Source organism: Plectropomus leopardus, chromosome 19, assembly GCF_026936395.1.
Source record: "Plectropomus leopardus strain MGB_pleo_1.0 chromosome 19, ASM2693639v1, whole genome shotgun sequence".
Lineage (NCBI taxonomy): Eukaryota > Metazoa > Chordata > Actinopteri > Perciformes > Serranidae > Plectropomus > Plectropomus leopardus.
The window spans coordinates 6783098-6810212 of record NC_142194.1 but is presented as its reverse complement, the minus strand read 5'-3'; the positions used below and the strand labels follow the sequence as shown (position 1 = coordinate 6810212).

Genomic DNA, 27115 nt, shown 5'->3' with positions numbered 1-27115 from the left:
CTCAGGTTTGTCAAAACTGCTGCCGGAGCACGAGACCTTATAGAGACGCGCGCGGGAGAGTGACACCCGCAGCAGCCAATAGATGCGCTCAAAGTAAATATGCAGCCGTTTGTTGACAGAAACGGACCAATCAGAGGCGAGGGCAGGCGGTGCCGGCTCGTGGGAGCCTCGGTATGGAGATGAAGCGTGTGTGCGGGACGCTGCTGAGAGTTTGGAAAACTTTCTTATTGGGCTGAGAGGCCAATTAAGTTTCTCATGTATGCGGGCATATTGTTTGAATAAGTTCAGACGACTTTAAAGTTTTTTTTTCTGGCGTAGTTTCCACTTTGTGTTTTTATTACGCAATAAACAAAATAAACGTTATAATGAAATTCATCAGAAGCTTTGAGAAGAAGGAAAAGCGTCAGGAGGAATAAAACCAACAGACCGTAACGATCAATTTAAGTCTTAACACACGCTTTGTGAAATTAGAAAGTTTGACTCTGCGGCTGAAGCTCAGTGAAAAGTAACGCCGAGGTCACTTTTGGTCACTTCACGCGCTTTTATGTATAAAACTGAACTGAGAAAAACAAACTCAAAGAGAATAAATGGTTTTGATTATAGATTTAATTATATAATTTGTGATAATTAATTTTGTGCTCTTGGACGACCACTGCTCAGCCCAGCTTAGTTTTGTCAAAGTGCTGGAAACATCAGAAAGTCCAAACTTGTAAAAAAAGATTTCCACACACTTAAATCCATAAAGAGTTTCACTCCAAATACTCTAAAACACTGCAGAGATGTACGTGCGCGGATTTTCAGTGTTTTTTAAATGAATTGTGCACTTAATAAAAAAAAAAGTTAATCTGCACAATTACACCAGAAACAACAACAACAACAACAACAATAATAATAATAATACTAATGATAATAATAATGATAATAATAACAATAATAATAATAATAATAATAATAATAATAATAATAATAATAATAATAATAATAATAATAATAATAATAATAATAATAATAGCCTAATAATAATAAGTGAACTTTCTTTATCCCGAGGTAAACTGCATAGATAATTAGTAATGTATACTTTATTCTAATAATATATAATACTAATATATGGCTAGTTAATGGTATTTTTAATAGTACATATAAAAGTGTTTTCATTCAACACGTGTCTTTCATTGCGTCTTTTCTGGGTCAAAAGCACCAATACAATACAACCTTTTTTCAACTTATACTTATGGCAAAGAGTTGTTTTAACCCATTTTTTAGTGTTTATATTTGTATTTATTTGTACGGTTTCAGAGCGTTATAATCTACTCTAACTCTTTTTAAACTCCGGTATCAAATTTATTAGCTACAGATTATTAACTAACATGTACACGCGCTCACATATAGGCTACTATTGTGCAAAAACAAGATATTTGTGACAGGTTTAAGATGAAACTTGTGTCTGACACCGGTTAAAATAACTATATTTTAGTTTAGTTAATAACCTAAAAATAACACTAAAACGCAGGATTAAAACAACTTTCTTTACCTTCCCAGTGCGTTTTTAGGCAATAATATAACGTTATACTAACAGCACGTCATTGAATTTCTAAAATAAAAGAACATTGTAAAGCTGAAATCACGTATTCAACAAGTCAAATCCGATTATGTGCCCCTTTAGACAGCGGATGTACTTCTTTTGAGAGTATAATAATAAATGAATGGCTTTGTTGCTTTATTATTGCCATATTTGTGACATAAAAGCCTCATTCTAAACTTGAAAAGTCTTTTCCATAGGGAGCAAGCTGGCAGAAAAAGCCAATTAATTATAGCTTTTTTATTTCCTCTTCTTAAAAAGTGTATTTTTATTCGGGAAGATATGACCTTAATCACAGCAAAGAGAGTCTGCACAGTAATGAAAAACTCTGCCCCACATACAGGGCATGGACCAAAATGAATCAAAATCCTTCATAATTAGTTTTTTTTCTGGATATAATTCAGTCAGGCTACACACTGTTAACATTTATAGAAATATCTGGGAGCACTTGAAGAGCCCAGCTCTGAATTAAAAAAAAAAGCCCATATTTTGGGAATATGCACTTCATTTAGAGAGAGGAAAGAAACTTGCAGCGAGTATTTTTCATCTGAGGAGACTGGAGATGAGTCAAAACAGATCTGTAATTTAAACCCCGGGAAGTTCAGCCGCGTTATGAAACTCTGACAAACTGCTTTTCATGTTCTAAAACGAACAGTTGGACTAAATGTGTAGCTTAAACGCCCACTTATATGTGCTTTTATTGTGTACTATAGAAAATGTAAGCTTTTATTTTGTAGTTTTGACTACTCTTTATGTAGTGAAATTCGCGCCGAAATCACGGCCTAAGTCACTATAATAACACCAAATGTTGAGATAATGTGATCGAAACCGCAGTCAAACCTCGTGTAAAAAATGCGCATTTTTAAAAAGAGATTTCGTCGTTTTTGTGTCAGATTAGTCTGTTTTCCTCATGAAAAATCACCAGTGAGAGGACCTGTTGCGCGTGATAAGTGTATTTTCCCTCTCGAATCAAAGTAATTTATTACTCTAATATTCCTGCTGGGACTTAAAGGGATAGTTTTACATTAGTGGCTGTATAGTTTCAGTCTAAATGTTGCTTTATTGCAGCTCTTTTTGCAACAGCCAACCTTTGAAGAGAGGCCAGAGGTCATCCGTCATCCTGAGATTTCACGGAATCGGAGCGCGTGTACAGTTTTTCCCCCCAAACTCCTGAAGCGAGACTCGGGTTGGAGATTCAGGACCGGGCTGGACTGCAGATTGCTGTTTGGGGACTCTCTGCTGTTTACAAATGCATATTTTTGCTCTTCAGTTTTGTTGACTCTGGCAAGAAAACTCACACTGCGAATAACATGAATGATTTAATGACCGATAGCAGCAATATGAAGGAGAGAAACCTCCATGTTTGTGTGTGAAATAAGAGAGAAGAGGGTGAAATATTGTTGACTTATGAAATAATAATAGACTTTTTGAAGTTTTCCTTCAATTTACAAGAGTGAAAAAATGTCTAAATTCCCTCCGGACATACTTGAAGATATAGTATATGTTTTATGCTTTGAATAATAATAAGTGTCTGATGTTTATCCCAGGAAAAAAGTCTGCATACCTCATTAAAAAAATCTTTTACATCACATTTCCTTCACTGAAAATGCAAATGTGTCTTATTTCAAAAAGTTTATTCACTGGACACAAGCTGTCTCCTACTTTACTAAAAAGTCAGTTCTGAGTGCAAATGCACACTGGAGGTTTCAGGTTTCCATATCACTCTCCCTGTCATACACCGGAAGACTTTGAAAAGTCTCTCATATCTAAACATAAGATAACTTTGATTTTTGGAAAGACTGGGTCACCGTTTACAAGACTTTGTTCCTTTTGAGATGAATTTCTATCCTGTTCCAGGTGAAAAATCTTCCTGCCAAACTCCCTTTAAAAAACGTGCCATTTTAAAATTTCCTTACGTATCAGCAAAAACACAAAACTCTAGGAACACAAGAGAAAAGTTATCATGTGTGGACAGTAATCTTGTCAATTCGGCATCAATATGATATAAAATTTTAAACTACATTTGCATACAAACTTTACTTTTTGAATTTTATCCCTTAAACTTGCTGATAGCCTCCATTGGTTAGCTGTGTTATTTTAGTTGGAAGAGAGAGTGGGAATTAGTTTGCGTTAGAAAAATTAAGATTTCTCAATAAAATAAATACTCTGTTTGGTTGGCGATGCTCGTGTATTTGAAGTTTAGTATCAGGCCAAAATGTAAAACTCACCATAGCAGACAAGCTGGACTGCAGATTGCTGCCAAAACTGAGCTAAAACAATTTTATTCCGACATTGAAATTTTGTATTAACATTAAATTCCCTAAAAAGTCGTTTAGTGTAAGGCTGCCATAAGTTGCACACACTATAAAGAGAAAAACGCCGCCTTACATTTTTAAGTCGACCGATTTTGAGAAGACAAGTTGAATCGTTTCAAAATTGTCTTCTCAAGTTCAGTCAACTTAAAATTTTGAGGCCGACTGGACACTTTTTATTTATGTGTAAAGAAATAGTTTCTTGTTACATGGAAACTACACCCCGAATAGCTCTGACACAAACTGTGATGTCACCAAATCATGACCGTACACACACACACACACACACACACACTATAAATTTAGATTTAAGTTGAGAAACTTTCCTCCTTCAGCACACTTTAAAATCTGACAAGTTTATCTTTTTTTTTTAAATAATCTTTGCGACAGATTGCCCATAAATCTAAATTTATGTTTACTTTATATCTAAGTGTTGCATTTATTTATATTTAGCTGTATCTACTTAATTTTGTGAAGCTGTTGCAACTCAAAAATGACAAGTTTTAGCAACTTCGGTAAAACGAGTTAGTCTGATTTAACTTGACGACAAAGAGGATTTTAGCAATGATGAAGTTAGGAGATCTGCAAGTTTTAAGAAAATACAAATATGACTGACTGGTATGCGACTGGCAGTATGCAGATACAGTACTGTGCAAAAGTCTTAGACCGCCAGCATGGAATCGTACGACCAAAACAAAAAGTTGCTCAAACTATCGATATTTATACTTGTATATACTTTATATGTATACTTTAACGCAGCCTGGTGTAAAAAGACCAGAAGATTATTGTTGTAAACCTCATGTTTTCTGCCCGAGAACAGTGAAGACGAGCTAAGAGAGTCACACTAAATACCTGCAACTTTAGCCGGTTGATGTTTTATTCTGAAATGTTTGCGTTCTTAATAATGTTTACATATTTCCTGAATGTTCTGGATGTCTTTCAGTAACGAGACAACTGAGAAATAAATATGTACGATTATCGTAACCTCACTAAAATAACAAAGTTTAAGGTGGCTGAAGACTTTGGCTCAGAACTGCATATAGCACAGCATACTTGGTTTACTGAAGCTGCCAAAACTTAAAAAAGATTGATTTTTAAGTTGCAACAACTTCATAAAATTAAGTGAATATAACAAAACTTTAAGTAAACTCAATAATTACATATAATGTACTTACTTAAATTAAGATTATTGTTATATTAACTTGTTGGGTTTGACAGTGCAGATTATTCGGAAACAGCACATGCATCGATCTGCACAGCTCAAACACCCAAGTGAAGTTATTAAAACGTTTTTTGAGTGCTGGGGGCTTAAAAGAAAAAAACAACTTCTTGGTTTAAGTTCATAAAGTTTTTGAATTCCCATGTCTAAATCTGAGGTGAAACTTTTCTGCATAATGATATTTTTAAAAGACGAATTTACCTTTCATCAGAACATCTCCCTCGAAACATCTGAGGAGGAGCACCTCTGTGGGGTCGTGGCCTAACGGCTGAAACCTCGGCTAACGGCCCGACGCTTAATACTGAACATAATTCACACGCTCAACCATCAGCATCAAAAGCACAAAGTAACATCAAAAGCCAATAACTCCAGAAATGTAGAAAAGAGAGCTTTTTCTCCTGGCTGATAAGACAAGACAGCAGTGCCGCTCCACCTCTGGCGGGGCGGATGTTGTAAACCATCACACACAGCTCAGGAGGCTGGACATTCAATCTCCACACAGGTTGTGTGTGTTGTTTCCCCCCCAACGTTTGACTGTAACAGCTGGCCCGATCGCTCCCCTTTCCCCCTCTGATATGAAACTCTGTATCCGGTCGGACACTTTACGAGGATGTCGAGCCGTTTCAGGTCTCCCGGCCTTGGCTAAATCCCTCTGAGTCCTTTTATGGAGGGAGGACGGCCGCGAGGGGAAGGGGACGCTTGTTTTGTCCCGAGCGCGGTGATGGAATTGTAACCAAATACCAAAACTAGGGGTAAAGGGCGGAAGGGGAGCACATGTTGACTGACAGGTGCGGAGGTGGCCCGCTAAATGGAGCTTATTGGAGGGTTTGGTGATTTGTGCTTAAAGCGAGCATATCCACTAAGGCTATAATTGAAACTTAAATCCAGATATCATGCAGAGTCAGCACCACCTAACGAGGGGTGCCGGCGCTCCGTGGATCAGGTAACTCGTGCACAACTTTTAAATGGAGTTTTAACTGCAAATAACCAACAAGTTAATGATGACACGAGAGACAGCGTTACAATCATGACGTGTTTATTGTCGGAGAACATTTGCCCTTGTGTTTCAGACAGGGGAAGCTATTCTCTTTGTTTTGGTGCAGGCCAACCGTGTTGAATTAAACCATTATGAGGATAACGAGCCATCGGAGCGTTTGCTTTGCAGTGAAACACAACGAGGCTTCAGCTGTCAAGTAAGAGGTCAAAGTCATACAGTGAAAACATGTCAGAGCTGCTTCAGAGAGTTTGTATTCGTCCTATTTTCACACACTGACTGACAAAAAGCAGAACTCTTTTGATTACATGATGTTGTTAGAGATGCACCGATTGATCGGCGGGCCTCACAGTCTTAGATACGGCCGATCCTGTGACGGTCAAATTTCACATTGTAAACAGCAGCAAAGGCGCTAATGAACTACTGTGAGAGCTGCAACATGTTCCCAAAAGCAGTGATTGATTCCCATGCATGTTTCACCCCGGCTGGCACTGAAGATGACGTCAGAAAGACGTTGGACTCTTACGAAAGACATCAAAGGGTCGTTTACACAGCAACGGTTCCTGCATGAAACGTTAAACTTTTGCGGTTTGGGCTTTCGCTGACACAAAACTGCAGACGCAAACTTTTGAAACCGTGTTTCAGAGCGTAATCTTTCGAAAACGCCACCTCTTCTTCTCGCCGTGTGATCTGCCAATGCGCAGATCCTGTGAGAACGGTGACATCACGGCCGCACTTTACGTTTCAGACAAACAGCCGTGCGTGAGAAGAAGTCTGTCGCGTCACGTTTTAACTCTCGTGGCTGAAAGGAAAATAAAACGTTAACGTCAAAGTCTGTCAATAAAGTGTGATCTGATCACACCCCCAATATCCTGACAAATGGTTCCAGCAGCCAAATTACCATTTCAAGCCCTCTTACCAGCGGCTTTAAAGCAAAGTTTCAAATGTTTCTACATGCTGTTAATGATTAAAAAGAAAGAAAATCTGAATCGTCAGGTCAGACTTAAAAAAAAGTCAATCGGTGCATCTCTAAACGTCTTCATGTCCATTATACGTCTTTTTCTTCTATTCTGCATCTGCACAATGCAGCAATCCACAGACGGTGATCCGTGCGTGGATCCACAGGAGCAATTTACACTGTACAAGATATTTAATATCAGTCATGTGCAAACGGAGAGGAACTGGCGGCCCCCAGCATAAATAAATACAGAATATACACAGTACACACACGTATGGAAATGATTACAACCTGATGTAATAATTCAGTGTGTTTTCTGTAAATCAGTTATTTTGATCCAAAATCATTTCCAGCTCATTTCCTGATCTGCAGCGAGCAACAAGTGGCTTCATTTAAACAGATAAAATAATGTGTCCACGATGGAGACGCCTCCAAGAACAAGTGGTTAAAGGACACACCGAGGGAGTTAAAATGAAGCTCTAACAAGTGTTTATGCATCTGTGACTCTAGCTAGCTCTGCAGAGCGAGTGGTATCGTAGCTGGAGGTAGATCTGGTGCCTCTGGATCTCTGCGAGGCTTCTTGCAGAGCAGCGCCAGCAGCAGCAGCATGGGCAGGTGCCACAGGCTGCAGAAGAACAGCTTGCGGGCGCTGCTGCGGTCTCCCTTGTGGTAGAAGCGAACGGCCAGGTAGCTGATGTACACGTTGATGGGGAGGGAGATGACGGGGAAGGTCCAGGTGGTGACGTCCAGCACGGGCGCTACGGTGGACAGGCCGATCAGGCCCACGCTGTGGCGCAGGGCCACCCGCTTGCACATGCCCGGGTGGGTGACGGACATCATGCGGTAGCCGCCGCGGGAGTAGTCTTCCCTCAAGTTCCAGCTGAGGGCGTTGAAGTGAGGGAACTGCCAGCTGTACAGGAAGCCGCCCATCAACAAAGCACCTGCGGGGGACACAGAGGGACCGATCATAAACATGAGGGACGGGTTCATGACGCTTGTCCCCGTCAAAAGATTGTTTTTGGGGAGTTCTTCCTCATCTGAACGAAGGTCGTAGAGGACAGAAGGAAAACGACTTCAGGGACATTAACGTGCTCAGCATGCCAAATACTAGACCGAGTACTGATATAAAACTTTCATCATGTACATTTTTGGATAAAAGTACCTATTTTTTTAATCTTACAATGATAATAAAACACAGTTCCTCTTTGACTTAAACATACACTTAGTTTCTATTCTAAATTATGTAGTATTTAGTGTTTTGGCCTTTCCAAAACTATTTTTTCAAGTACATTTCATCCAGAAGTAGCTAAAAACATCTTGCCCTTTAAAAAAACACTGATGTAGAACGTCATAATTAGACCTCTTTACTTTTTTTAAGTCACAGCTACTGAATAGAGCTTTGCCTGGACCCGAAAATCAAGCTCGACCCGACACGAACTGCCCAAGCCTGCTCAAAAACCTGTATGTTCTTAGTTAATCATTTTTTGGATTATTAAAATGTATTATTATAAATTAAACCATTAATTAAAATCTTAAGTCAAATAAAATCATTTCTGTGCAGTAACAGAAATTCGTGTAAGAGGTTATTTTTGTAAATAGTCACTCGGAGCACCGAGTGCACTTTGGCACAAACACTGTTGGAATATACCGTTTCGTTCAGAGCACCACACTCATGGAGCTGCAGAGAGCCGAGCACAGTGAGAGTCAAACTTACAACCTATTTTGTGTCTTATATATATAGTGCTACAATTTAGGATGTTCACATTAAACATGGTCAAAGTTTCAAATTAATTACGTTTGTAGAAGTAAACCCTGACAGCAAACATTGGTTTCTCATTGTTCTGGACAGTTTTTTCTACTCTGGCACAGTATGACATCATAGTGTGCCAGACGTCTTTATACGGTAATCAGCTCCTCATCTGCACGCTGCTGCAGCTGTTTACGTTTTGTAGCCGACACTACATGTGGCTATCAGAGGAACCTGTAAACTTGGTTGCTGATGTTGCAAATTTCCCTCCAACTTCGGATTATCTTCCTGCTGAAACACGTTCGATCACGTTTAGAAGCTTTTCACGGTAGAAAGTGCCTCCATTTTCCGTTACAGTCATTCAGAGACCTGGAAACGTTGACCATTCAGAGCAGACTGGAGGTTTTAAAGCGACAGATGCTACAACTGTGTTTCAGACAGAAGGTGAACACAGGTGTTGCAGCACAGACACTATGAGGACATAAAAGTGTTTTTGACCATTAAAGCATGTAAACATCTTCTAGTAGAAACCCTAAATACAAGTATGAACCTTAAAATGAGCACTGTAGGTTATCTGTAACTTATAATTCATAAAAAAATAGATCACTCTAACACATTCACGTCATCACGACTCGATTCAAGCCCGGGGGAACAGTTTGGCCCAAACTTGGCGGCTCAGGCTAAATCTGGTTCAGGAGGAGCATCAAAGACTGAGTGAATGACAGACAATATGAGAGATCAAAACAATACAACCTTAGATTTACAGTTATTGTAATTATTTTGTCAGCCCTAACTAGCAGAAAATGTTGCTCATTATCTTTACAGGCTCCCTTTTCCCTCGGGGCAGCTGTTCACAGAAATATTAACATGGTTTAATCATAATTAGTGTCACATTTGATTACTTTAATGAGTCAAACCAAAAAAAAAAAAAAGCCTACAGAGTGACAGGAAGCCAGGACACCACCCTCCACCCTGACACTTTGTTTTTCAGTGACGGTGTCGTGTGTGAGGGCGACAGACAGACCTGCCGACTGTCATGTTCACTGGAAACACTAATCAGAGGAAGAGAAAAATCCAAACAGAGGGCTGCAAACACAGGTTTGCTTTTGTCTTGCTTTTAGTAAACATGTAAAATCCAGTCTGAGAACAGAGCGAGGCTTTGGTTTGATCGTGTGCTCTGCTCTGAGGGGAACATTTACTGCGATCATTAGGCTCAATCATTTGATAACACAGTTCATCTCACGGGCTGTTGTTCTGTTGTTTCGTGTATAGGATGAGTCCGTGGAGTCGGTGCTCCTTGAATGGAATAAAAGTGCTTTTATTTATGGATGAAAAACCAACACATTCATGAAACATTATGCTGAAAGAGCCGCCTAAATATTTGGAGCTTAAATATAAACTTGTGTGAGTGCTACTCAGTGATAAAAAACATGATGAAACACATTTCTTACAGTTGCCATAACAGAACACTTAATGTGTCCACCAAAACACGCTGAACAAGCCCCCCTCAGTGTCTGTCTCCTTACTAACTTAACATCACATTCATTTGGCCGTCGCTTTTGTCCGCAGCGACTTACAATCGCAGCATTCAGAGCGAGGAACAAGAGCACTAACAGCGCCGCGGGGATTCTGGGCCGTATGTAAATAAAGCTTTATGTGGTGCGAGATCAGGCCTGGTCAGAGAGGTCCTGATGAACCCGAGAGGAACAACGACCCTGACAGCTCACAAAAAAGTATTCGTGCAAGAACACAGCCGTGCCATTTAACAAGGGCCGCTACTAACTGTTGTGTGTTATTTCGATTGATGGTTAAGTCTGTAAAATGATTTTTAAATTACTTGTTTTTTCCTGACCAACAGTTCAAAACCCGAACTCTATCAAAAAACCTCTGAATAGCTGCTGAAATTGAATATTTATGAATGTCTCCACAAAAACAAAAAGAAACCTCCAAAATACCAATTCAGTCTACGGAAACAAATCTGGCTTTATGAACTTTTTCCTACTCAGCGTCAGTTAACGTGCACAAAATATTCTGTTTTTGTTCTTATTCTGTAAAAGACAATCTTCCTACTTCGTCATTTACATGGTTACTGAATGAAAACGAATATTGCACTAATATAAATGCAGGCGTGCATACTCTAATTAATGCGCCATCATGTCGTTTATCATTAACTACGGTCGGTTACAGAACTTGGTACTTTTAGGGATACCGACTGAACTACGTCTGCACTTCTGATTCACCTGAAGTCAGTCGTGTCAAATGTCTGTACCTCAGAGCTCAACTGGGTGACATCGTTGGTTCACACAGGAGACAGAAGCACCCTGAAGAGCTCCACTTTGGGGCACTTTGTGACGGAGAAAACAGCTCTGCAAAGCCGCCGGGTTCAGAAACTCTTTAACAGAGATTCTTTCTTCTTTTCAAATGATGATGAGTGAGTGTGTGCTTGTAAATCATCCTTTAAACCTGTCAAAAATCTGCTGGAGAAATGCAAGTTTGCAAAAGTCTGTAATCTGTTAGCTGTAGAAAAAATATTGCTATATGAAATGTTGACGCTTCAGTAGGACGTTAACACCACTTTCATGTTTTACCATTTAAAACATTCAGTCCTTAGGAACAGGAAATGGGTTTTCAAATTCTGATTTTTTTTTCTTTGAGAGAGATTATCTTTAGGGGGGAATCATCAGAGGCATTTAAGAATCGAATCCCACCCCCCCCACACACACACCTACTGACTCAAAACACAAAGATTAAATTCACACTGATATAAGAGAAAAAAATCACCAAATCAACCCACTTGAGGAGCTGGATGCAGTGAATTTTTGGCATAATTAAATACTAATACACTCGTCTCAGCAGGTGAGTCGTACCTAGATCCAAACAGCCGGTGGCAGCCGTCCAGCCCATGACAGGAGGTATCGCTCCCACCACTGCTCCCACCCAGGTGTTGGTGATGCTGAGCCTCTTGAGCGGCGTGTAGCAGCAGGTGTAGAGGAAGATGTTGAGGGCTCCCAGGAAGCCCGTTAAAGGGTTTACCGCCAGCGTGAGCAGAGCGACTCCGGGAATTCCACACGCCAGAGCGAAGGACACTGCGTGGAGGGGACTGATGTAACGGAGGGAGAGAAAAGAAGGGAGACGATATGAAAATGAGCTAAAGATTATTTTTTAAATAAAAGGCGAGTTACAATAGACAGATTCAGGTTCAGACAAAAGCCCATCACCGCCACGGGAACTGAGGGATGATAAAGTTTTGCAGGCTCGTGCAGACACCAGATAAGACAACGATAGCTCCACATGTTCAGCACACACACACACACACACACACACACACCCATGGGGGCCACACACTAACAGTGAGCAGCCGTGCATGGCTGAGTCTCAAAACGGGAGGCTCAGAGGAAGCTCATCTGATAAGAGTTTGTCAGGGATAAAAGTAGCCCTGCAAGATGAAGAGCACGTGCACACGCTGGAGATCAAAACTAGCTAAAGAAAACCACTGCGGCTCAGGCTTTTAGCTGGATGAAGACTTCCTCCTCCTCCTCCTTCTCCTCCTCTTCCCCTCATCTTTTATTGAAAGCAGTGATGCCAAGGTCTGGTTCAAATTCACCAGTAAATGCTCCATAAATTAAAGAGAGGCTAGATTAACATCTTGACCAAACGCAGGCCTTTTCTTCAAAAAGCAAACAGGGCTTTTATTTTGGTGGTGTGGCTGTGCGGGGAGATCGCTGCATTAATGTGATTAGTGGTGTTATGTCTGTTTTATGTGGGCTGAGGTGGGGCCGTGCAGGCGGGCTGAGGCTGTCGACAGTCTGGCTGTGGGCTGGCTCAGCAGGGGTCGGGGGGGGGGAGTGCGTCACACGGCCTGAGGTGCGTTTGCTGTCCCTCTGCTTACAGTGTGACGCGGCCGCAGTCATAACGTCAGGTGGGTAATGTCAATACGAGAAAGCCAAAGATGTGGCGCCTGGTTAGACCACAATCAAGGCCAGGGCTCTAAATGTAAAACACGAGGGATTCAAACATTAGGTTACAGAAACAGGATGATTCTACTTAAAAATCTGTTACCTGTTAAGAACTCAAGTGGTCAGAGAGGGAAAGAAAAACTGTGGAAAACAACATTTCTGAACTCTCTAAATGTGTGAGCTTCGCCTACAAACAGTGGCTTCAAGGACTGGTTTCAAAACTGGGAATAGACAAAGAAACACAGATGTTTCTTTGCATTGACAGCCAGAAAAGAGCACATATTGAACCAGATTATGTGTTATTTGTGAAATTAGGGCTGGGCAATATGGCTGTAAAATAATATCACAATATCTTAAGGCTATATTGCAATACAAGATATGTAACTCTATATTTTTAAATGTACTTTAAAATAAAGTTAACCTCTAAAATACAAAATTATTGGATTAACTGCACTTTAAGTTAAATAAATACACTGATATAATAAAGTTAAATACACTACTGTTACAGTAACATTTAATAAAATACTATTACAAGAAAATTAAAGAAAGTACATTTACAATGAATTTTTTAAAGAAAGTATTGTTATAGACATATATACATGAGAGTGGGACCCATGGTGCTTTTATTTTGAAGGACCTGACAGTTTTATTTCATTGTGTTCTGAGCCCATGTGTTTACATCTTGTGAATTAAAATTGAACAAGCGGTCATTTATCTTAAGTGTGACTTTAAACTAATGATTGAGGACAAATCTGAGCCTCGTGGCTGGACCAGTTTGGGACCACTGTCATAAAGTACGGCTGCTACTACCCAGAATAAAAATGTGGGATGAAGTTGTTGCCTATTCTCTATAGACGAAGATAACACTTTTGAACTTATAGTTTCATAATAACACTATGTCCACTCTAACTTTAAACTCAGCCTGCTACAGCCTCTGAAAGACAGTAATATCAGTCAAGGACGCCAGTGTTCTTGTGGAGTGGAAGAGGTTAATAAATCAAATTTGCTGCTGGAGTTTTCTTGATGAGACTAAAACTAATCTTCTGTGTTCCTCCTCTTACCAAGCTCAAAGCTATTCAGCATCACCACATGTGGAAGCCTCAAACTCTGCAAAACCACTACAAAGGACGTCTGACTGTCATCCCCATTTCACAGAACAACAATAAAAGGTGGGAAAGATGATACACTATTGTAGTCCAGACATGAGATGACTAACTGTTTCCGATGCTCGCATCACGTTGGGCAGACAGACGTCTGCAGCGAGACAGATGCAGAGGAGGAACGTCAGTTGGCTTACACGAAGCCTCCTCCTGAAGACGACATGGAGAACGTGTAAAACGTGGCCTTCTGAGGGCTTGTTTGACAGGACAGTGCAGCCTTCCATCTGCTCGCTATCTCTACACAAGACTGTACGTGTGAGAGAAGAAGAAGGAGACAAAGAGAGCGAGAACTTGTGTTTCTGTGTGTCTCACACACAGACACACACCTCCGCTCGTCAGGGACAGGCTAAAAGCCAGAGAGAAGAGGCTGTGTTTAGATAGCGAGAGAACATCTTCAATCAGCAGCTCAACAGCACGAGAGTCCACTTTTAAACAGCGTGTCAACGGAGAATTCCTGAAGCTGGGATGAGATAGCTGCAGGTCAAGGTCCAGTTATGATACTAACAGGCTGTTTCAGTCATAAAGTGCCTGTTTTGCTGGTAACATTTTGTTACCGACCCCATTCACAGCACTTCATTCCTTGGCTTCTGTGTCAGACTCCAGCCTGCTTCTCCAAACTGGGGACGCCGACTGATATCTACTGTATGTAACACACTGACTATGGATGAGTGAATACAACCGCACCTCAAAAAAGCTGAACTATCCCTTTAAATTGCTTTCCCTTGTACAGCATATGGACTGGACTGTTGTAGAAGGTGTTTCACCGCTTATGTCAGCAGGTTATTTGCTTTTGTTCCTCCTGAATAAAAATGAAAGCAGAGATAGAGCTCTTTTCCTGTAAGAGTAAAATGCACAAGGAGGCAGATTCCTGGCACTGACAATGTGTGCAGAGGACGTGGTTGGTTTGTGTATTTTTTGGTAATGCATCAGTGAATATCTTTGTGTCTGCGTGCTGCTTAAGGGTGGCAGTGTCCCAACAGGGCAGGCAGAGACGGGCATATCCTGAGTCAGGTTTGTAGGAGCGTGGCAGTACACGCAGTTCACTGAGCACCAATGCAGAGGTTATCTTCCATCTAAACAGTGCAAGTAGCAAAGTGAGGGTGATAAGGTAAACTACACCTTCACCTTGACCCTCCTCCTTCCTAACCCAAAAGAGCTCGTGTTACACCTGACAGGTGTGCAGCAGAGGGCCGTCAGTGCTGGCATGCATTTCTGTTATTGGCAGCTACGGTCTGTGGTTGCACACACACACACACACACACACACAGACACACACACACACACACACACACAGACACACACACACAGACACGCACACGCACACACACACAGACACAGACACACAGACACAGACACACACACACACACACACACACACACACACACACACACACACACACACACACACACACACACACACACACACACACACACACACACACCTGCCTGTGTTTCAGCACCATGATAACAACAAAATAACTAAAAGTGGAACAGAAGGGTGTAAATCAATATGGGATGTGTGCTCAGTGCTCCTGTTTTATTTAAGGTGTGGCCTTTATTACATTGCCTGCAAATACACATATGCCTTGACATCACGAGGTCATGTTTCACCCCTGGAAAAATGTCCCTCAGCGAGACAAGGATAAGGTCAGTGAGCAGGAGAACAGCAGCAGAGAGACATTTGTCCAGTATGAAATGTACCAAAGGCAGCTTGGGAGGCTCAGTGGTTGTCATGTAGTGCTGCTGCGTCTAGACTGAAGTGAACTCATGCTGAGCTGTCGTGTCTCTCTTCTGTTGTCCACTCTCGAGTCACTCTTCACAGAAGAAAAAGTGCAGATGCCAAATCTTCCACACAGATAGTCTGTTAAATGGGCATAAAGACAGAAAACTGTACCTGATTTGTCCTCTGACGAGTGGACGGTTCTTTGTGCGGTTCATGTTGGAGTCAAATGGCACCTCAAAGTACTGTGGAGACAGAAATACAAGCGTGTTACTGCAGAGACACAAACATATCTTTCTCCTTCAGTGGACACACACTACATAATGAATCATTTCATGCAGCAGTGAAAACTGATCATTTTGGATGTTAAATCTGCATCTGTAGTAGTGATGTTACGACAACAGATACTTTTTTTCTAAGTTCATGTCAAAATTCTGAAATGTGATGGTTTTCTCCAGTACTGTAGGTACTGGGGATCATTTTTTCAGGCCTGACAGGGCAGCATATATGCCTTCAAGTGCTGTAGTCTGCTGCTAAACGCAGAAGAAAGAACGCCAATCAGCACGGAAGAAAAGACAACAAGATGTGGAGGACGGCAACAAGAGCAACTGCAGCCACAGCTCTGCCTTGACTCAAAAGAGAAGCGTTTTTTTTCCTGAGACCAGCGTATTTCATGTATTCTTTGCCATGGGAAAGCTGCAAATTTAAACTAAGCTACAAACACCAGCAGTGTGATGAGGTGCTGAGCAACTATTCTGCATGTCTGGTGTTATATGCTGGTGATCTCGAGAGGACAAATGATGAGCTTTGGATAAAATGCTGGGCTTTGTCACTATCACTCCTTAGATTTTTTGAGGGGGAAAATTTTGCCTTAGACAGGGGAGAGGGGAGAGGCATGTTGCTGCAACCAGGTGATCTATATCCCTGAGATGTGTCAGTCAGCCTGAGGCCACCTCATCACTGTCAATTTTTAGCTTGATGTCCAATCACAATGAAAGAGGGACAAATACCCCACCACGAACACCAACCGTCTCATCTTAATGTGCTGAACAACAATAACTGTGGAGAAATATGTTAATATGCTGCTGGCTGTATATTTATATGTTTCCTTGATCAGAAAATCTCATAAACCCACACAGACTAGTACCTTGTGTTCAAGAATGATCTGCAGGGAATTATAATACAACTTAAATGACATGTTTCTAATAAAGGAGTGTAAGTACATGGGATTACTTGATTTGTTTTTGTTTTTTACCATAGTATTCTGGGTATTGAGAAATGTGGAATTTCACTGGTATTAGTATTAAAAGCTGACTTTGTGATAATTAGGTGTTTTTTTGTGTGTGTGGTTCTTGCAAAACTCCTACAGTCCAGCTCAAAAGGGTACAGATGTAATTTGGTTAATTCTGTCAGGGTGCAAAGGTTGGGCTGAGATACAATACAGCAGACAAACAAAGATTTATAGCGCAATCGTACTGCAGATGCAAACAAAGGTGTGAATGGAAAGAAAGAAACATCCACTGAAATGTATTTTGTACTTCCTTGTGCCTGAATGCTCTCTGACGCTGCTCATGTTAATAGTCCCAGAAATGTAAATAAACTCGGTAACTTCCACCACGTCTGCCTCTGTGAGCGTTTCCATCAAACATCTGGAGAGAAACAATGTGAAGCATGGTCAAAGCAAATCTCTGAACCAAATGCTCACCCTGCACTGGGAGAGTAAATGGACTGGAGGTGGAAGGTGGAGGCAGAGAGCTGACGGGTGGGACGTGGCGGCGGCGGTGGGTGGGAAGGGGGGTGTTCTGGGATACAACTATGTGAAAAACTACTTATACTCCTGTTTTATGATCTGCTCTGGAGGAGTATGCTTCAAAGTGCTCCCATGAGATTGGCAATGTGTGACTAAAATGCAAACACATGGGGTGCTTAAACGCAGGAACTGGCTAATCTGTGTGTGTGTGTGTGCGAGCACATTATGTGTGTGTATCTGCTTGCCTGCATAAGAGCCTTTGACTAATGAAGAAAACAGATAAAGCACTTAGACGACGGAATATCGAGATCCATCTCTTCTGATATATGGTTCACATAAAATATCTAATAAACAGATAATCCACTTTTCTCTTCTTAAAACCCAGTTTCCAGATTTACTGCACTCATGACATCGAAAAGCCACCATATTATTAAAAAACTCCTGGTGGAAGGCTTTGCATTTCATTGGTACGGAGGAACATTAGGGAGCCGGCTGCACCATTAAGGTCTGATGCACAACATATCTCACAGTTCTCAGCGGAGACGAGGAGCTTAAATACAAATCAGCAACAGAATGATCAAACATGTTGGAGAACAATTTGGCCTTCAGGTTTGGAGGAACAACAACAACAACAGGTCAAAAATACTCCAAAATAAATGCTGAAATGCCAATCTTTAATTTCCATTTTGCTGTTGGTTTGTCAGACTTTACATTTGATGAAACCGTGTGCATGACCCAGTGTTTGCGGTATACGAAAACAAGACTTACCAGAAAATTTTAATACATTTTTTATCAATAGTTCTCAGGTTAATTGTTATCCTACTAAACAAGCAAAAAACTTTACCTTTACTAATGTATTGTACATCTACGGGACAGTACTCTTTGAAAAAGCCAAATTATGGAACCTGAACCCCATTTTTTAAATAAAGGTTTTACATTTGTGCCAATACAAAAAGAAACTTAAAAGTGGTTTGGTGTTGAAAAGATTTGGTACTGCGTATATCATAACTGTGCTGTGTGTCTGCAAAGTACCGATTTATTTGATGTTATGTTTATTTCTTTTCAGCAGTGATGATTGGGTGCAAGATGCATGATGTTGTGGTTTTAAATTTTGGTATATTTGATTCTCTTCTTTAGGTGAGATCCTCAGAAACTGTGGGTTTCTACCTCACATGCACATGTAAAATGTATTATATCCCTTTCCTTACCCCACCACCCAATTAGTAAAAGTATTAGTATTAGAACGACTTTGAACCTAAACCTGTTTGTCGTGCATTTACATGATCGAACAAATAAAAATGAAAAAAATACAATAAAATAAAAAAAAGTTAACAACTTGAAAAGTAGGTGAATATCTGGAACTAAAATCTCTCAAGCACCTAAAGACATTAAGATTAGTGGTGGAATAAGCTCTCTTCATACGCTCCAAAGAAAATCTCCTGCTTCCTGGTTTTTGGTTCAGTTGTAGTGCAGCACTAGCTCGCCGGGTCTGACTGGACTGGGCCGGGCTAATGGACAGCTGTGTATGCGACTGTGGGACCCCAAGGCCCAGGCTGAGGTGTTAATTCTATTTCCTGGGTCAGGAAATGCGTCAGGAGGTCAGGGGCCGCTTAAGAGAGAAATGCACTTTGTGGCCGGGCCAGAGCAGAGCGGTGCTGAACCAGGCCTCGGGCAGGCCCGGGGCCAAGCTCGCTGCAACACTGCTCACATAAAAAGGATCCACTTAGTTTCCAATAACATCATCCCACATGTAAGAAAAAAAGACCCCAGTACTGTGCGTAGCAGTGATTTGTGCCCCTACAGGCACATGAGGCACCTGTACAGTAAATAAGAGAAGAAATAATCTTTCCAGACGGAGAAAAGTATCTAAAAACACAAGTTCTACAGTGCTGCTGTTGTTTGGATGAACCTGTCGTGTGTGTTTACGGATGATTTGAATGTCAGAGTCGCTCGGTTCACCCCACTGCGTGTGCTGTTGTCCTTTCACAGTTTGTCCACTTCTGCTCTCGTTCCTCCCTCACTGCCTTTTAAGTCAGAGCGCCTCATCTGGTTCGCATCAGCGGCCCTCTCAGCCCGTGTCATTATTTCCGCCCAGCGCTGCCATGTGTTACAGTGAGGGCATTAAAATAATTGGGCCATTTGTGTTTTGTGTGCATGCACGTGTGCTGCTACAGGTAGGTCTAAAGGTTCGGTGCAGAGACCATCAGGTTAAAGGTGACAGGTCTTCACCTGCATGGAGTCAAAGTAACTTGACTGTGTAATTACTTAGTTGGCATAACATTTGGTGTTTATAGAGTTTAGCAACAAGCTCAATCTCCAGCAGGGCTCCTCGGACCAGAGTACATTTACAGTGTCTTGAATCAGTTTCAATGCTGGGACTGTATGTTCATCTCCTGATTTGATACAATCAAGACACCTGGGTCCTTATTTGGTTTGTATTGCAATTTTTAAGTATTGCTATTATTAATACTAATAATTAAAAAATATTATTATTAATATTCTAAAGTGTTACTATTTAGGGGCCATTAAATATATTATTTACTATTTTTCAAGGCCTGTATTATTTTTATTAATAAATAAACTGAAATTGTTGAAAGTAACAATTCCTCTTCATTTAAATGTTATTATGTTGTTTTTTCTCCGTTATACTCTAGATGCACTATTAATGTGTATTACAGCCCATCATGGGCTCCTAAGAATTTAATAAAGTCATATGAATGTGTTTTTATGAGAAATAAGTTGTATTGTCTCCTGAAGTGTTTTGAACAGTATATTTAAATAGAGGAGTGTTAGTGGGACTTGTTGTGGCAGGAAGGTGTGGACATGTTTTTGTCAGCCTCTCCTAATCTTCAGTTTGAACTGTATGAATATACAGTTTTCGTCATAATAACACAATGCCTCAGCAAACTGACGATTGTTTGTTTTTAACCCAGTGTGTGTCTGTTCTGATGACTCACGCACAACCCATGACATATCAGATTGAAACTGCTGCCTACTGTTTATTTTGTGACCTCTGCGGTTCATTCATGATTCACTCTTTAACAATGCTCAGCAGTGGCGGATAGAGGTGGCGTACCTTCATCTACGGAGAGGCAGCTGGGGGACTGAACCGGAAGTTATGGAGCGTCTGGCTGCTGCTATCAATTATGAACACACACACTCACAAAACCATAACTGTAGGTACAATTATCTGCCAGATGAGGATGGAAAACAGGCGAGACCAAAGCAAGAAGCAAAGGAGAGGGGGTGTACTGTCGCCAGATCCTCCGAGCTATCAAAGACAGAACGTGATCCGTCGCCAACCACCAGGGCTCGACTGATAACAGGCTACAAGCAGGCATTTCCTTTTCTTGTGTAGAGGCCTCAGAAGACAAGCTGGCTTTGTTTCAAGATATGATTTATGGCGACAAATTAGCAGCAGGGGTTTAAGGAAAAGTGTGTAAAATGTTGAGTGTCACCCAGTAGATATCTTGAAGTTGGACTACATAACCTGAGCAAATTGCCTAGATTTCTTCAAAAACATGGGAAGATGCTAAGAGTTACTAGAAAATTATCAAAGCAAACAAAAAAAGGTTAAAAACAAACAACAACAAAGAAAAGTTAGACAGAAAACCTTTTAAACCAGAGCAAATTGTCTTGATTTCTTTGAAAAAACACAGAAAGAATTTACAAGTTACGAACTACAAGAAAATGACCTGAAATTTAGCAAAAAAAAAAAAAAGGAAAAAAGAAAAACTTTTAAACCATAAACAAAAAACAGGAAAGCAATGATAGTAATAAGAAACAATTTGTAAAAAAAAACAACAAAAAAATGAAAATTAGGTTGTAAAAAAGAATAAGAATCCAAGTACTTGGAAAAAGTGCTTAAAATTTTAAAATAATGTTATAATAAAATTTTAAATTGTAATTCTGATAATTATAAATTTATTTTTTCTCTTGCATTTTTTAAATAAGTTTCTAAATCTACTAATTTCTTACCATTTGAGTAAAATTTGCAAACTGTTTTTTTAGCCATGTTTTCAAAAGAAATCGAACCAACTGGCTCAGGTTTCAAAGGTTTAAATGCATGTGTAAGATGTCTGAATGTTGCACAAGAAAAGTGATGTTGTCCCTGATTTCAGAGGGTTAAACATTTAAGAGAATGAACAAGACTGAAAATTTAACAACCTTATACTTGATTGTGCACCAGCCAACCCTTGTGCTCCCCCTATCTGCCTGCAAAAACAGCAAAAGGAAGTGCAGTGAAGGTCGGCGAGGAGCGATACAGTAACTTTGCGTTTACTGTGTTTACTCGAGAGGCAAGAGTGTGCCCAAACACATGAACACACACAGCTGAGCAGCTGTACGGCTTTGGCTCACAGGAACATCAGCTGGTCTAAACAGCGCGTCTCTCTCGCTCTCCTGAGACAAACCCAGGTGCACCAGCTAAACCCGACAATAACACCAAGTCATCACTTGTCAGAATGTCACCTGTTTGCACACTGGAGCTGAATGGCAGACTCAAACATCCACGGGGGCGGGGGGTGAGGGTTGTTTGCTCAGATGCATGCGAGCCAAGTCTGCTTAAAAAAGAAAAAAAAGAACGAGAGCTCTCAAAGTCCCCTTCAACACCAACTGTGAAGTGTCTCTGATCAACCACTTGACAAACAAGCAGCCAAAGATTTACATAGATTAAGCTTTCCTCAGAAGTCAATTCAATAGATCTGGCACAATCGTAGTGTTTTGAAGTCAAATGAAAGAAAGGAAAAAGGGAACAAAACAGACAAATCTGACTAGTCACAACACAAAAATGCTGGAGTGGCAGATTAGGGTTATTTCAAGGTGTTTCTGCAGTAGATGTTGGACGGCGGTTCTGTCACAGAAATGCTACTGATGTCTCTTGAGTCAAATGAATAGTTTTGGAGCTATGTGAGCAATGCTGGGATTTTACACTGCTTCCCTGAAGAACCTGTTAAACACTTCCAAAGTACTTATTAAACCGTTAGCGAGAACCTGCGTGTGTGTCTGTGTGGAGTGAAGAAACAGGAAAAAAAGTCAGAAAATGTAGAAGATATAACGGTAAAAAGGTTGAGTAAGAAGTAGGTCTGCACATATTGCGATTATTTTGACAGATATTGCAGTTTCGGGACTCAGGAGTCCAGACTTTAGTGGGAATGGTAATTCTTAGATTAGATTTTCACTGAAAAAATATGAAAATGTTTATGTGATGTTTTTTTCTGTAGTCTGTACCGATTCCTTGAGTCTGGAATATAATTTCTAGGCCGGGGTATCTCTGCAGCACCTTAACGCTTCATTTATAACAGTACGCTGTGACACATTTTCCCCATCAAAAACTGTAGCTCATGCATTTTACATATTGGAGTTGGCCATATTACAATTTCGATAATATTTTGATAAAATGTGCAGCCCTAAAGGGAAGAGATTTTGAAGCAGGAATTAAAAAAGCAGGAAACATAAGATACCTAAAAAAGCGTTGAGAAATAGGCGAGGCTGAATGCAAAGACGGGACAAACTGAGCATTGTATCTAAGGAGGACAGGGTGTTGGTGTATAACTGGGATAAACAGTACACCAGCAGAGATGTGTCTCATGATATGAATTCAGCTCAAGTTGTTCAGATATTAGTATCAGAAATGCCTCCAATACTGCCTAAAATACTGAAATTGGTTATCGGTGAGCACGCAAATCTGTGCACCGATTGAACCCCCCAGCTTATTTTTACAACATCATCGATCGTCACATTACATAAAATGCAACAACAGCACAACTCACTGCATGTGCATCTTAAAGAGTAGGCTTCAATTTTATTCTGTTATCATCTAAATGAAATGACGCAGGCAGGATTAAATGACAACAAAAACTAAATTTTCATCTGTGTGCTGCTCTGACTACAAAATAACTAAGAGACACCACAGATTGATTTTGGCAATAAAGTGCTTTGAAAAAGAGCACCCAGGATATCTCCATCACTTCATTTCTGTCACTGAGAAAATAGCAATATTTAGTTCACAGTATCTGCGGCAGAGGTGAGAGATAAAAACAGGAGACGTGTGTCTGTGTCTGGAATGCTGCACACGGACAGCTGGCAGATGTTTCTGGGGTTCGTCGCCCTCTGCGATGCTTTGATGTGATGAAATGATAGGGGATCGGCTGGTGTGATTAGACATGAAAAGCTCAAATTGTTTGCACAGTTCAACTCATGGGAGTAGAAAAAAAGGTAAAACAAAATCTCATAACACATATGATCCAGGGAAGAGTTGGAAAGATACCAGATTTTCACGACACGATTATCATGGCCCAAAGACTTAATGATGATTATGACAGTATCGCAATGAAATTCACCTTTAACTAATTTTATTTTGGGTTTTGTCTCTTTTGGGCAAATGAATGAGTCAAAATTCGAGTGTAGGGAGGTGGAGAGAGTCTGTAACCATGACTGTGCAAGCTTGTATGAAAAGAGAATTTACACTTAATGGATATTAAAAAAGGAAACCAGATGGTGTTGTTAAAGGAAACAAAGTGATAATGGAGAGAAACAGAGGTTTAAAACGCGCTGGACTATTATTAGGGTACTTAACTCATGGTACTGACCGAATTACTTTGGTACTACCAAGTATCGATTCACATTAAATTCATCGGTGCAAAATGTACATGAGAGATAAAATGATGATTTATTGTGTTAATCCGACTAAAACTATAACTACTAAAATACATGTAAACATGTTAGTCTGACTGAAATCTGACTGAATCAAATTTCACTAAATCCGACTAACACACCCAAATGAGCTATTCCGTCATGTAGACACCTTACACTAAGTTTGAATATTTTCTCCTGTTTACTTTACGCAGTAGGCCTATCTGACTGAAGCAGCGGTAGAGCAGCAGCTCTGCCGTTAAGTGGAGTAAAATGATTGTTTTTCTCAATAAAGTCTGGTGTGTTTGATATAACAACTTCATATCCCTGTCGGTGAAGGCTGTCTTACAGAAAGTTAAAGCTTTGAAATTCTTCTAGATATAGAGTAAACTTCAAATGCTATTTTTGGGTTTTTTTTAGGTGGCTTAAAACTTATCAATGAAGGCAGAGTTTGCTCAGCGCCTTTTGATGCTATGTACATGATGTGGCGGTTTTCTACCCCAAAATTATTGTAAATAAACAGTTATGATTGTGATTCAGTCTACATTTGAAAGAATGTATAAATAATATAGCTTTATTGCAACTAGCTGAAAGATCAAATATCTCCATCTGCCGTGGAGAAGTCGGACATACTTTCGTCAATCAATAGATTTCCCCCATTGCATGTATACTGGGACAAAGACAGAAGTCCAGTTAAAAGGCCTTATAGAGCTATAACTGTAGCTCGACCAAACTGTGCGTGTAAACATGCTGACTGAGAGGCAACAGTGCTAACTACTACACCACCATGCCGCTCAAATTATCAAATTTGAATATCACAGTTCACATCAAACCTATATATTGCAACACCTCTAAACAAGACATCATATCACAACCCATAAAGCTAAAGTTCCACGTCTGCACAGGGACTAATGTATGTGTGCAGAATCATTAAATATTTTGGCTTTTGAAAGCATATAACTGGCCAAGTTGAAGCTACCAGCACTTCCATATACCAGAACTGCTCTATCCTGCTGCTGCAGTACGCTGAAGTCTCTTTCATGCAGGACACCACTGTACAGACTGCAGTACTCTGTATGGCCGAAGAGTGGGTTAAGTCTCCCTACACCTCCTCTCCCTCTTTTTACAGTCCTCTGTGTGGAGCTGTTGGCAGCGCTCCAGCTGGCACTGCCTCTCTCTTGATTGATGGCCTGAGTGTGGGACAGTGAAGTGCTAAACTGTCCTTATGTTAATCAGCCAATTAATGATGAGCAGAGCCACATTGGCTTTGCCCTAATCAGTCGCTTTGAAGATACGGGCAGGATCTGGGAAACTGCAGGGCAGACGCATGCTTTCACTGTCTGGACCACGACGACGGGGAAGGAGTGGTGGAATAAAAACAGGAGAATGCTAAAAGTAGAGGATTATTCTTACAAGCTGCTTTCTTCAGACTCATCTGATCAAAGGTGGCGCTGACAGCTGCTGCTTTGCCTCCATAAACAACATAAAGTTTTTGGTGTGCAACTAAAGATAAATGAGTTTTGTCTATTTTTGTTGTCTGCAGAAGACTATCTTAAGCCTCTAACACGGGGGGGCCTGGGGGAATATGTGCCTCGTGTTTAAAAATGAAATGCCATAGATCATTGTGCCTGCCTTGTGCGTCAAATCATGTCACCACTTTCACCGTCAATGCACTGATTTGACCAGGTCACAGTGCCTCCTAGTGTGGGGGAGGGCTCGGATTACAAGCTAATATCTTGGTGGATAGCACTGACGATGGCAGCTAATCTTTAACATCAAGAGACCCGCTGTCAAAAAGAGATTTTTCATTACAAGCACCTTCCACTCCTGACCTCAGACCTTGAGGCTGCCGGAAGATGTCGCAGAATAGGCTCGGGCGGTATAGAGGTATTATGGTATAACAGGGTATTTAGAAATCCAGGAGATATGTTTTGCAATACAGTCATAAATGCAAGCACTCCCCTTTCTATTAAAATCATTGAATGTATTGCACAGCACGCATCACCCGAGCAAGTTTCCAGTCTCTACTATTAGAACAGGCAGTTCAGCTAAAAGACACTGTGACACATACTGGTGGAGGGACAAGTTACATGACTGTAAACAGCCAGTGGACAGAGACCGCGGGCAGTAACAACATGTTTGTTTTTGTTTTTTTTACATCTGTCCTGGTGAATTTAATATTTATTTTGACCAAACTGGAACTGGTGATTGTTGGAACAGTGGACATACTAACTAGACAATCAGCAAGATTATCCAAGATGGTCTGGTTGAGTTTTATTTTGTATCTGTTGAGTTTGAATGAAGTGTTTTATGATGAATTAATGGGGTAATTTAGCCTTGTCACTCCTCAGTGACTGAGAAAAAGTTATATTTCTCTGTTTAATAAGGAAAATGGGTGTGAGAATATTACTTTTCTTAACATTTTGTGGGTTTCTATTGTGTATTTATTGTCTAAAAAGCTGAAAGTAAGCACACTCACTTTCAAAGGGGTGTGAGCACTCCACATTTATACCATCATTTACAGTACACCCATGTGAAATTTCAGGAAGATATTAAGCTATGAAATATTACATACTGCCCCAGCCTATTACAGAGTCTTTGGTCTTGGAGTCCAATCTCTAAGAGAAATGGCTTTAGTATTAATCTTCATTTGCACAAAATGGCTTGCTATCATTTACCACTGAACTAGACCTTTCGGCCATGCTGGCTGGCACTCAACTGTAAACATATCAACTGTGCAAACAAGACAAATTCCTTTGTTGGAGTGCTGGCCGGCCATATCTCCAGTCTGAGCCTGATAAGTTAACGTTCTTACTAATGAGGGCCTTTCACTTCGGTTCCTGATTACTGTTAACTTTGCACACACTTGACTGCTTTCCATTCAGTCTCATACTGTGGGAAAACATATCAGTGAAAGGTGAGTATAGAACCGGGCTATGTGTGTGTGTGGGTTCACTTGTTTAATGTGAAATAAACAGTCCTTTCCGCCATCAGTGGGCATTTGCAAATAGCTGTGAGGGTGCGAGTGACATGACATGCAGTTTGAAAGGCTCTCAGCAGTTGAAAACGCAGCATGTGCATGACTGT

General features: G+C 40.6%; 1 protein-coding gene across 1 annotated transcript in view; it reads right to left on the bottom strand.

Moving 5' to 3' along the window:
• Positions 1–6129: 6129 nt before the first annotated feature.
• The window catches only part of cox10 (cytochrome c oxidase assembly factor heme A:farnesyltransferase COX10), a 44862-nt gene continuing 23876 nt past the window's right edge, over positions 6130–27115 (bottom strand). Inside the window, exons 5-7 of the mRNA XM_042508380.2 lie at positions 15820–15890; positions 11677–11909; positions 6130–8003 (exon numbers count right to left, since the gene is read on the bottom strand). Of these exons, the coding sequence (XP_042364314.2) occupies positions 7573–8003; positions 11677–11909; positions 15820–15890 (735 nt within the window). The 3' untranslated portion in view covers positions 6130–7572. The remainder of the gene's footprint in view (positions 8004–11676; positions 11910–15819; positions 15891–27115) is intronic.